We start from the raw sequence: 12,212 nt of genomic DNA on the forward strand, positions 1-12,212 counted from the left end.
ATTACATGGGGGGTGTGTGTTAATGTTTTAAGATGCATATTTATATAGTGGAGAACCAGTAAAGATAAATTGTGCCAATATGGACTCCTTGCACTTCCATATAATTGCATATAATTCCTCCTACCTCGCACTCTGAATTGACGCAGGGTGCTGTGGGAATTCTGTAGCTACTGCTACTTCCAAACCAGACGGTAGCTCCATGGTTCCAACAGCAGCCTTTGCCAATTGTCACAAAGCAGTTGTGCCTAACGAATTGGGGGCACATGTCACTCCCACATCAGGTGCAACTGCAATGAGGCTGGAATTTTGGGAATAAACACTGCATTGTGGCTAAAAAAACATTGCAATTGTGTGCAAAGTGTGCACTTTGCACACTTCACTTGCAGTTGTAAATGACATATAATGATGTATTATATTGGGAACTGGTAGGCAGTACTGACAGCCTTCCTCCTACATCATATGTATAGCGCTGTTTGTCACTAATAGCGACTCACAAACCGTGTCATAGTAAATCTGTATTGGTCTTTATTGCAGGTTGATTTTCCAAGGAACCTGGCCAAATCTGTAACTGTGGAATAGATATGAAGTTACCAAGAAACGAAGATCAATTTTCAAACCTAAATAGGTTTTTCTTAAAACAATACAGTGGTTTAATGTATTATTTTGTCTCTATTTTGGAAGAGTTAACTTTATGCACTCACGTGCTTTACTTGCTTTGTATACTTTTTTTAGATGCCAATTAATCAAAGCCCTTTTGCCATTAAACTGGTATAACTCTGCCGTGTGACTGTGCCAAGGAAGGCAAGCATTTGTTTACATTGTGAAGCAGAGTAACACCTCAGTGTGCAATATATGTAGAAATGTTTACCACGGAAGTGTGTGGACACCTTTTATAATCCAAACTACTTTCCAGTTAATATTTATACTTACCTATCTCATTGTGCAATGTATGTATAAACTTATACCTAAACGGTGGGTTAGACACCTTTTATGATAAAGACTATTTCCAGATTATATTTATACACATTTTATAGTAGAGCTTTTCATATTTCATATTTTCATTTCTTTTTTCTATAAATTTCTTCTTCTTATTTGAACAAAATAAAAACGTTTAAGGTGTTTTTTGTTTTTAAATGTTCTCAGATGAGACATTACATTGGCATAAAATGTAACATAAAATGTAACATAGGTACTATTATGTAATAAACAAGTATTACTGAACATAGGTACTATTATATAATAAACAAGTACTATGTAGAGTAGAAAGCACAAAACCTGGAACCTTAACTGCATGGGCCTTGGTTCAGACACAAGGCTTTCAGGTCTACAACGCGTTACTATGCATTTTTCGTGATGAAAAAAAACTCCCTGCGTCTCTGGGTGCAGACACATAATACATACAGTTTGTGTATAAGCGTAGGCAGAGAAAATACCCTGTGTGGCAGTAGCCTAAGAGTCAGGGCAAGAGTAAAGTACAGGCACACAGCAATAATCCCTGTTAGAATCGGGCAGGGGTCAGAATATTTTAAAATATATTCCAGGGGTAATTTTGATAAATGTAAGGTTATGTACTTGGGATTTAAAGTATACCCTTAAAGAGAATAAGGTAAGTAAATCCTTGCTGGAGAAGGCGCTAAGGGTAATTTTGGATAATAAATTAAAGCAAGCAATCCCAGTCAGCAGAAGAAAGAGCCTTCAAGATATGGCCCTGTATGAAAAGGGATATAGCTTTACAGGAGAAGGTCAATGTAAGGGTAATTCTTCATCTGTTCAGTTAGTTTAACCACAGATACCCATCACCCCAAACTGATACACATTTTGCAGGAAGTGCCCATCTTTCTGCCCCGCACATGCTCACTTGGAAGGAAGGCAGTGAATTGGGCGTCTGATGAGCTGTGGGTGCAAGGAAAAAAATATGTCAATTACCGTGACATTAAATATAGCCAGATTCTATGACACAGGTGTAAATCTCTATTATACCAAAGAAAGGGAAAGATTCCCAGCTGTGTTCCTCATGCTAACCGATATCGCTCATCAACTGTGATGCAAAATTATTAGCAAAAGTGCTTGCACAAAGACTTAAGCCCTACATGAAGGCAGTGTCGCACTGGGACCTCAGGGACCCACCAGAAAACCTTAGACTCCATAGACTCCTTTCCTCGCCCAACCTCTTTATTCTCCTAGTCTCTTTTAATTACATGCTAGCATCTATCCTTCCATCTATTTCTCATCTTCTTCCTATTCAGAAATAGAAAATAACCATGAAACAGGCCAAAGGGTTAGGAGCAGGAGGGCCCACCGGGAGTTTTCCTGGTATCCTGGTGGGCCAGTCCGACACTACATGAAGGACCTGGTACACTCAGACCAAACTGTGTTTATCCTGGCTAGAGCAACTGATGTAAACATTTGTAGGTTGCTCACCCATTTACAGGCCAGCATGACAACGGAGGTACCCGAGTCATAGCAGCGTTAGATGTCAAAAAGGCCTTTGACTCACAATTGACCACGATTCCATGATCTGTGGATCAAAATCGTGACTACCACTCTAGAGACTAATTTACAACTCCAAGAGGTATCCAGGCCACTCTCCACCATATCCCAGAGGCTTCTATCCCCTGGGGACATGAAACTGCTCTCCCTTTACCACAAATGGGCGCAGAACATTAGGGACCTGAACTAAGATCATTTCAAGGAGACATTAAGACACCTGTTGCCATCCAAATTATCATCCAAAGACAAATTAATTCAAACCAAATTTCTACATCACTGCTATATGACCCCCTGAGCAACTCCATCGCATCAGTCCTACTTAGGAGAACAGGTGTACCCATGACTGTGGACACCCAGGTACTTGGTATCATGTTGTACATGCCCAAACTTAATGACTACTGGACTGAAATCTTAGCAGCTAAAGTGATGGTGCTTATTTTGCCACCTGGGTATAATGAGCAGGCTAGTGACCTCTATAGAGAGCAGGACTTTGCTACAGCTATTGATGTATTATGCTAAAAAGCAAATGATCTTCAAATCAGTCAACAAAGCATTACCATATTACAAAGCTTCCTTTGTGTCCAGAGGGTGCACTGCCAAATTATTAATACATGGTTATTATTGGTTCTGAATCTGGATACTAATAATACACGTTTTATGAGACTGTACTGATTTACATATGTAAAGACAAATATCTGATATTTGCTCTACTGTAACCTCCTGGATCCCCTACAATCTGATTTTAGACAACAACACTCCACCGAAACTGCCCTAACCCGACTAACAAAAGACCTCCTTTCGGCTAAAGCCAAAAAACACTACTCGCTACTAATACTTCTCGATCTCTCTGCTGCTTTTGACACTGTGGATCACCCTCTTCTCCTCCAGACTCTCCGCTCTCTTGGCCTTCGTGACACTGCCTTATCCTGGTTTTCATCTTATCTCTCAGATCGATCCTTCAATGTATCTTACAATAGTGAATCATCTTCTCCCTTGCCTCTTTCTGTCGGGGTTCCCCAAGGCTCTGTCCTGGGCCCCTTACTATTTTCTCTCTATACCTCCTCACTTGGCAAACTAATCAATTCTTTTGGCTTTCAGTACCACCTCTATGCTGATGATACTCAGATCTATCTTTCCTCTCCTGATCTCAACCCAGAGCTTCTTACTCGTGTCTCTTCCTGCCTGTCCGCTATCTCCACTTGGATGTCCCAACGTTACCTTAAATTAAACCTCTCTAAAACTGAACTGGTTCTCTTTCCCCCATCCAACGCCCACATTGTTCCCGAGGTATCTATAACGGTTAACAATTCTACCATCACCCCATCTTCCCAGGCCCGGTGCCTTGGGGTTATCCTTGATTCTGCCCTGTCCTTCACTCCCCATATCCAATCACTTATCAAATCATGTTACTTTCACCTAAGAAATATCTCCAAAATCCGATCATTTATCACCCAAGATGCTGCCAAAATTCTTATTCACTCTCTTATAATATCTCGCCTGGACTACTGTAACTCCCTATTAATTGGCCTTCCCCTCCAAAGACTGTCCCCTCTCCAGTCCATAATGAATACTGCTGCCAGGCTCATACACCTCTCCAACCGGTCCTCCTCTGCCATGCCACTCTGCCAATCCCTGCACTGGCTTCCCCTACCATCTAGGATAAAATTCAAACTAATGACCCTCACATTTAAAGCAGTCCATAACTCTGCCCCACCCTACATCTCTGAACTCATCTCTAGGTACCATCCAACCCGCTTGTTACGCTCCTCTACTGACCTGCTCCTCAACTCCTCTCTCATTCCCTCCTCACACGCTCGCATTCAAGACTTTGCAAGGGCTGCCCCCCTTCTCTGGAATTCGCTCCCACAAACTGTCATACTTTCTCCCAATCTCTCTGCCTTCAAGAGATCTCTAAAAACACATTTATTCAGAGAAGCTTACCCTAATCTAGTTTAGCAACACCCTGTGCCCCACCTCTCACAACTCTGGTCATGCCCATTCCCACACCTTGTGTCTCAACCCTTTCTCCTTGTAGATTGTAAGCTCTTTTGGGCAGGGCCCTCTTCACCTCTTGTATCGGTTATTGATTGCTTTATATGTTACTCTGTATGTCCAATGTATGTAACCCACTTATTGTACAGCGCTGCGGAATATGTTGGCGCTTTATAAATAAATGTTAATGTAATGTAATGCTGTACTTACATCACCCCCACCGCCCTCCTCTCTCTTTTCTTCCCACTTTTCTTTCTCTGTCTCTTAGTTTATCATTATTGCCTTTTTGTTAAATTGAAAACTCAATAAATAAACATTAAAAAGGGTAATTCTTCAAATTGCAATTGGTGACACTGGAGAAAAATGGAGCTTAAGAAGGCTTCATATAATAAACACTGTTGTGGTATTTTACAGTGAGCATTGTAAAGTTATGGAATTCTGTTACTGAAGTGGTTCTACTGGTACATTTCTTAAAGCCCGAAGCCTAGAACCTTCTCCACTTGCCATTTCTCAGTTGCTACCCAGGTGTGGTTTACCACTTCCAGTTTCAGTAAGGTACAGGAAGGACCTGTTGGTGTGTGTGGCCAGGGATGAAACTCAGTGAAATGTGAAGTGCTGGTTGCACTTAAATCACTACCTTCATTTAACCCCATAGCCGAAGGGCTATCTCAATATTCTGGGTCACCAAACATGGCATCTCTTAGTTGGTAATTATGTTAATCACCAACTTTTATGCCTAATTTAAAAGAGAGAAAACCCAGATTTTACCCTTCTGTTATTGTGGTAGAGTGACCCAACAAATGAGAAAAATATGCATTTTCCTGTTAAGTTCTCCATAGTGGGAGATGTAGGCTGAAGGGAAATGTTGATAAACAGAGAATGCTTTCTCTGTATATGCTTTCTCTGTCTGGCCCTAGAAGCTAAAATGTTCTGGAAGGAACTAGCAGACCAGTTAATCCATTCCTGTAGTCCAGCTCACATACAGTATTGGAGCTTACTTTCCATAGGAAGGCTGTCCTGTGGAAAGGTATTTAGTTGTATGGAAAAGGTGTGTAAAGGCTGCCTGCCTGTGTTTAGATCTGTGTTTTTTGCTGGTATTCCACAAGGGGCCCAGTTTAGTGAGGGAACTCATGTGTGAAGGTAGCACCCAAAGCGCAGGATTTATTTTTATGATTTAGGTTTTGTATGCTGAAATGGGCACCCCTGTGTTAAATAAACTGCTTTATAGTGAAGAAAGTGTCTGTCGTGGACCCCGCAAATTTACACTATATATAGCAAATCTGTTGACAACATTCTTTCTTAAGCAATGTCAAAATCCATCCTTTTTTGTGCAACAGCAGTCATCCATGCCTGCAATCATGCTCTTGCAAAAGCAGATACTCATCCATGCTCTCAACCTATCCCAGTTGGACTACTGTATTGTGTTAGGTGGCCTCCTTAACTTCTACCTACTACTTCAGGGTGTTAAATGCTGCTGTAAAAATATTCCTTCTCTCACCTAGAGCACAGGCCTCTCCACTTTGGATATTTTGTTAAGAAAAGATTAACATATTCCTTCTCATGACTTTTAAAGCCCTTCATTACTTTTCTCCAAACTACACCTCTTCTCTTATGTCTCCATGTATTCCTGGTTTATTCCTCCATTTCTCTCAGATCTGCCTTCTGGTAAGGCCATCAACCTCCATGGCCATTTCTGCATAAACCTGTATAAACCCTCTGCTCCACTGCAAGGGGTAACTGACCCCTTATCTATGCTTTTGGATCTTTCCATGACTTGAGCATATATTGCATAGTAATGGCATCTCTGGCTTCTGGCCCCATAGGCCATGAAAGATGTTTTACTTTTAAGAGATTGTGCAGCACCCACAGCATACCACACTGAAACTTTAACTGGTTGTGTGTACCAGAACTTTAGTATTAATGGGCACTTTGGGTGATTATAGTACCTGAAGAGCAGCATAAACATTGCAAGCAGTCCTCCAGCCTAGTAAAAGCTTGGTAATTTTAATAAGGGTATATTTTATATCTCTGTACATCTACATAATCACAGGCCACACCCTTCTATCTATCTGCAGGGGAAGGACTGCTACAAAATGATGCTTTTCACTGTAAAAATGTCATTTCATAGGGCATTAGTTCAATAGGTCATTTGTCAGCTATGATCATAGCTAGGAGTAATAGCTAATGAAAGTGAACAAATGATTTACCTCTTGGAGGAGACATACTGTAGCATTTGACTGGCATTGTTAGGCAATGCACCAAACAGGGTCCCTCTATAGTATCTGTTAGTAATCTACCAGTGTGGATAGGGTTGCCACCTGGCCAGTATTTTACCGACCTGGGAGATAAAAAGGATGCTTGATGCCAATGTTATTTATAGGGAAGAGAGATTAAAATCTGGAAAGGCCAGTATATATTTTCCAGAAATGGTGGCAACCCTAGGTGTGGAAGATGCTTTTGTTAGAGCTGTTAACTTTCAAGATTTGGTGGCCTGGAGAAAATTTGCACTGATTCCCGGGTGATGGGTGCCCGAGGAAGAGAAGCCAAAATCGGGTAACTTGCGAAAAAATGGGGAGGGTTGAATACCTTGGGCTGAACTGCAGGCGGGCCGCAACTCAGGGTAAATACGCAGAAGTGGAACCTGCTTGGCACCCCTCCACCATTGTGCCCTAGGCACATACCTCTTCTGCCCAACCCAGGCTCCGGCCCTGCTTGACTGCTCTGTTTTGCTAGGTGGTAGGGAGTAAATGATAGTATTAACTGGGTCCCAACACAGCAAACATCAGAAATAGACCCATATTTTTAAGTGCAATCAGTTTTTTTTTACACAGAGTCTTCCGAAGTACCTTAAATGTAAGTGGTTTTACATGGACTGACAGGAGAAATTGTGAGCCCTCTTGTCTCTTAACACTGCAGTTGGGTAGTTAAATGTGCAAAGTTTGTTCTGGTCACTTATAGCAACAAATGAGCAGGTAGCGTGTATCACCTGCTTAAAAGCAAACATTGTATTGGTTTCTGTGAGTTACTGCATGTGGGCAATCTTTGCACCTTGTATTACATATGGGTTCATCTTAAATGTATTTGTCTTTGTGTCATTTTTGTATTCTACTGTTGTATTATTTCCATCCATTCTTTTATTGTATTATTTAAATATACAGAGCAGTCGGGGCAGATCCATTTACATGCAGTCACATGGGGGGGTGTAACCTTCACAGCTGCCTCTCCATCCCGCCGGGTCCCCCCTATAATAAATCAGTGTGAAGGGGCTGTATAATTCGGTAGCGATATGTAGGTTTATGAAAATGATTATAACAATGATGAAACAGGTATATACTGTCGGTTTTCGACTTCCCACTTTTTTTTTTAGACCTGCGCCCTGTCGCCTCAATCTGCAATAACGCGCACGCTGCGCTGCCCCCCCCCCCCCATTTCAGGCGCCCGGCGTTTGGATCATTCCCTGTCGGATACCGTTTCTATGGCGATACATCACTACAGTACACATGAAAACGCAGAGGCTGAGTATAGAACTTCTGCCTCACAACCCACAACGTCACGCAAGGCGCCTGCGCGGTAGCACGTCACCGCACCCATCAGCCCAAACCGATACACAGTGCGCAGGAAGTGCCCGCCTTTCTGCCCCACGCATGCGTAGTTGGAAGGAAGGCAGTGGATTTGGCAGACTGACGAGCTGTGGGTGTGAGGAAAGAATAGGTCAATTCCCCTTTCGTCAAATATAGCTATATATTTATATTTAGCGCCTGTTTCCAGCGCCTTTCGCTCTCACCTCGTTTTGTTTGCGTCGGAAGCGCAAAATCTGCAAGGCTTATTGTATTGTTTGAGAGGAGCCTGTGTCATATTTGCAGGTGGTACTGCCAGCATCTTTGGATTTAGGCTTCCTGAGCAAGTAAGTATCTCTGCTAAATGTGTAAGCCCATAGTTATAAATGTTACTTTCTGCGGGCCTGTGTCTCTGGCTTTCAACAAATAGATTTAGATCTTAAAACAAATCTGAGTGCTTCAAATTTTGCATTTTTTAATAGATGTTTATATTTTGAGACTTCCTCATTAATCAGCAATTGCCATATTGCTAAAATTCAACTGGTATTTGGCATTTGTGCCTGACCTAAGCCATTTGTTGGTTGCCAGGTTTTTTTGCTAGGCGGCAACGCTAATCAAAACATGGTAGTGCAGCAGCACATTGGCTCAGTGAGTAACACTTTTGTCTTGCAATCCTAAATCCCAGTCGGCAGTATTATTATTATTTATATAGCTCCATCAATTTACGCAGCGCTTTACAGAATAGAGGGGTACAAAAGACAACAGTTAACATGTACATATAAACAATTCACAAAAAGGGTTTGCAGCTGCATTTGGATGAGGATCAGAGGCACTAGGGGGAGGGCCCTGCTCACAAGAGCTTACATTCTAAAAGGGAGGGGCAGTATTTGTAAGGAGTTTGTATGTTCTCCCTGTGCCTGCATGGGTTTTCTCTGGGTGCTCCGGTTTTCACCCACATTCCAAAAACATGCTGGCAGGTTAATTGGCTTCTCAGTACATTGACCAAAGTCTGGGTGATTGGGGCCTTTGTAACTTCGTTTGGCGAAGGGACTGATGTGAACGATGTATAATGTCTGTAAAGTGCTGCGGAAGTGTCAGCGCTATAAATAACTGGGTAGAAATAAATAAATACAACTATGAAGCCACACATGATAGGTGACAGAATTAAAGGGCACCTAAAACAAAAACAAAATTTGGTTCTCCCGCCAGAGGGGCCTGTACTCCAGGTATGGAAAACAAAACAGTTCTGTAAAAATGGCAGTCTGTTTAGTTCTGTGCCCTCGCACCTGGTATAAGGGGGGGGGTAATGCTTGGGGTCCGCTAGGAACTGATTAGAACACGTAGATGTATCAGAAGCAACAAATTAAATTATTTTTTTTATATTTTCATGCATGAGTGCATTTGGTGAAATTATATATATTTATACATACAGCAGGGTTGTGTTGCTTCAAGTGAAAGTTCGCTTCCTTAAAGGGGACCTGTCACCCACACATAAAAAGCTGTATAAGTCCTTTAACAATTAAACATGAAACCCAAAGCAGGTAATATATGATTGTCAGCTCAGATTTTTAATTACAATTACTTTAACTTTCCATTCAACTTTTTCAAGATATCACCTAGGAGGTGAATACATAAGATTTTGGGGTGATACAAAGTTTCCCTTAATAACAGTATACACAAAATGGTGCCTCCCTGCTGGCTGTGACTATAAATTCCAGGACTGAAGTGAAAGAAAATTAAATCGTTTATAGGACTCTGGCACACGGGGAGAATAGTCGCCCGTGACAAATCTCCCTGTTCGCTGGCGACTAATCTCCCCGAACTACCATCCCACCGACGAAAATGTAAGTCGCAGGTGGGATGGCGCACACTGCGCAGGCGATTTCGGCAAATCGCCTTGCGAGGCAACTTCGGCAATTTGCCAAAATCGTCTGTGCAGTGTGCGCCATCCCACCGGCGACTTACGTTTTCGCCGGTGGGATGGTAGTTCGGGGAGATTAGTCGCCCGTAACAAGGGAGATTTGTCGCGGGCGACTAATCTTCCCGTGTGCCAGAGCCCATATAGTGTAAGTGAAGTTTATTTTGCTCAACAAACATGATAGAAAAGGATTTGGAATTATTTTCTATGGTGACAGGCCCCCTTTATCTTTAAAGGGCAGGGCCCTTTTGTTTGTGTGAAAAAAAAAAGACGTGATGTAGTGACTTTATTGCAATTTAAGGTGGCCATGCATTATACGATCTGCTTGTTTGGGGACCCTGCCAGACAAGTGGATCTTTCTCCCGATTTGCCAATGTGGTCCCCTATCTGACGGGGTAACCTTGCAGACTTATTTTGCACAATGTATTTATATACCGAGTTGTATTTTTACTTCAATGATTAGTGATTTGACTTATGCTGGAAATAATGAAGTAAAGGTTGAAGTGCTAGACCTGCCTGATCTTAATCTACAATCGGGTATGACTAAAAAAACATAAGTAGTGTCATGATAGCATTTACAAAGAGGGAGTAGTACCATAGTGTTTTGCACCCAGGATGCATTTTTTACTTTTTTTTCAAAAAAATAGTTTAAGCTGTAGACAGTTATTGTTTCTAAACTGATTCAAACGTTATTTAAAAATATTAAAAGGGACCTGTCACTCTAAGAAGTAATTAAATTTTTCAAGCAAAATAAACTGTATTTACACTATATAAATTATAGTAATCTTGTTTCCTTTAGTAGAATTCACAATCACAGCCAGAAGGCAGGGGCCATTTTGTGAACATAATTCTTAAAGGAACAGTAACACCAAAAAATGAAAGTTTATTAGGGCTCTGACACACTGGCCTCGAGAGGCATTTTCGGCGCTTTGCCGAAATCGCCTGCGCAGCATGTGCCATCCCACCGGCGACTTACATTTTCGCCGGTGGGATGGTAGTTCGGGGAGATTAGTCGCGGGCGACTAATTTCCCCGTGTGCCAGAGCCCTTAGAGTAGTTAATATATTTTGTACTGTTGCCTTTACTAGTAAAAGTTGTGTATTTGCTTTAGAAACCCTGCTAAAGTTTATATAAACAAATCTGTGTAGCCATGGGGGCAGCCATTCAAACTGAAAAAAGGAGAAAAGGCACAGGTTACCTAGCAGATAACAGATAAACTGCATAGATTTCCATTGTAATTGACAGAGCTTATCTGTTACCTGCTTATGTATCCTGTGGCTTTTCTCCTTTCTCTGTGGCTACACAGCAGGGTATTTATATAACCCAGTGATCCCCAACCAGTGGCCCTGGGGCAACATGTTGCTCCCCAACCCCTTGGATGTTGCTCTCAGTGCCCCCAAACCAGGGAGTTATTTTTGAATTCCTGACTTCGTGGCAAATTTTGGTTGAATAAAAACAAGATTTACTACCAAATAAAGCCCCCTGTAAGCTGATAGTGTGCATAGAGGCTGCCTAATAGCCAATCACAGCCCTTATTTGGCACCTCCATGAACTTTTATGGTGCTTGTGTTGCTCTCCAAGTCTTTTTACATTTTACTGTGGCTCACGAGTAAGAAAGGTTGGGGATCCCTGATATAACCTTTAGCAGTGTTTTTGAAGCAAACGCAAAACTTTTACTAGTGCAGTGAAACAGTCCATTTAATTTCAATTGCTTTAATCCATTTTTACTTTTTATTGTTACTGTTCCTGTAAGGCAAGTTTTGCATCATCCCAAGCAAAGGCTATACAATTATAGACTGTAAGGAGTGCAGTGACATCTAGGAAGTGCTGAATGGAAAGTGAAAGTAATTGCCTCCCCCACCTCTATGCTTCAGGCATGTATGGTTGATAGCTGAGATGTTTAAATATCTTTATGACAGGTTTGGATGTTTTAATTAAAATCAGAATTTGGGTTTTATGTTTAATTTAAAAAATGACTTTTATTATATAGCTTTTTATGTCTGGGTGACAGGCCCTTGTTGATCAAATAGGGCATACAACCATTTAGGTCTACTTACCCCTTATCCAGAAACCCATTATCCAGAAATTTCCGAATTACAGAAAGGCCATCTCCCATAGACTCCATTGTAATCAAATAATTCATATTTTTTAAAATTATTTCCTTTTTCTCTGTAATAATAAAACAGTACCTTGTATTTGATCCTAACTAAGATATAAGTATAATTGGAGCCAAAACAATCCTGTTGGGTTTAATTA

The 12,212-nt window shown here is 41.4% G+C and overlaps 2 protein-coding genes across 5 annotated transcripts in view; both read left to right on the plus strand.

Annotated features, from left to right (window-relative positions):
- The window catches only part of gfpt2 (glutamine-fructose-6-phosphate transaminase 2), a 42,134-nt gene extending 41,014 nt beyond the window's left edge, over positions 1 to 1,120 (plus strand). Inside the window, exon 19 of one of the 2 annotated variants that reach the window (XM_012959120.2) lies at positions 535 to 1,119. In XM_012959120.2, the coding sequence (XP_012814574.1) occupies positions 535 to 579 (45 nt within the window). In that variant the 3' untranslated portion in view covers positions 580 to 1,119. 2 annotated transcript variants of the gene reach the window in all.
- Positions 1,121 to 8,115: 6,995 nt separating this feature from the next.
- The window catches only part of fam13b (family with sequence similarity 13 member B), a 46,308-nt gene continuing 42,211 nt past the window's right edge, over positions 8,116 to 12,212 (plus strand). For 2 of the 3 annotated variants that reach the window (XM_002933633.5, XM_012959750.3), the window contains exon 1: positions 8,117 to 8,386. The gene's annotated coding sequence lies outside the window, so the exon portion shown is untranslated. Of the gene's footprint in view, positions 8,387 to 12,212 lie in introns of all 3 variants that reach the window. The other variant, XR_001924323.2, reaches the window with a different exon arrangement.

The sequence above is a fragment of the Xenopus tropicalis genome, chromosome 3 (genome assembly GCF_000004195.4).
Source record: "Xenopus tropicalis strain Nigerian chromosome 3, UCB_Xtro_10.0, whole genome shotgun sequence".
Lineage (NCBI taxonomy): Eukaryota > Metazoa > Chordata > Amphibia > Anura > Pipidae > Xenopus > Xenopus tropicalis.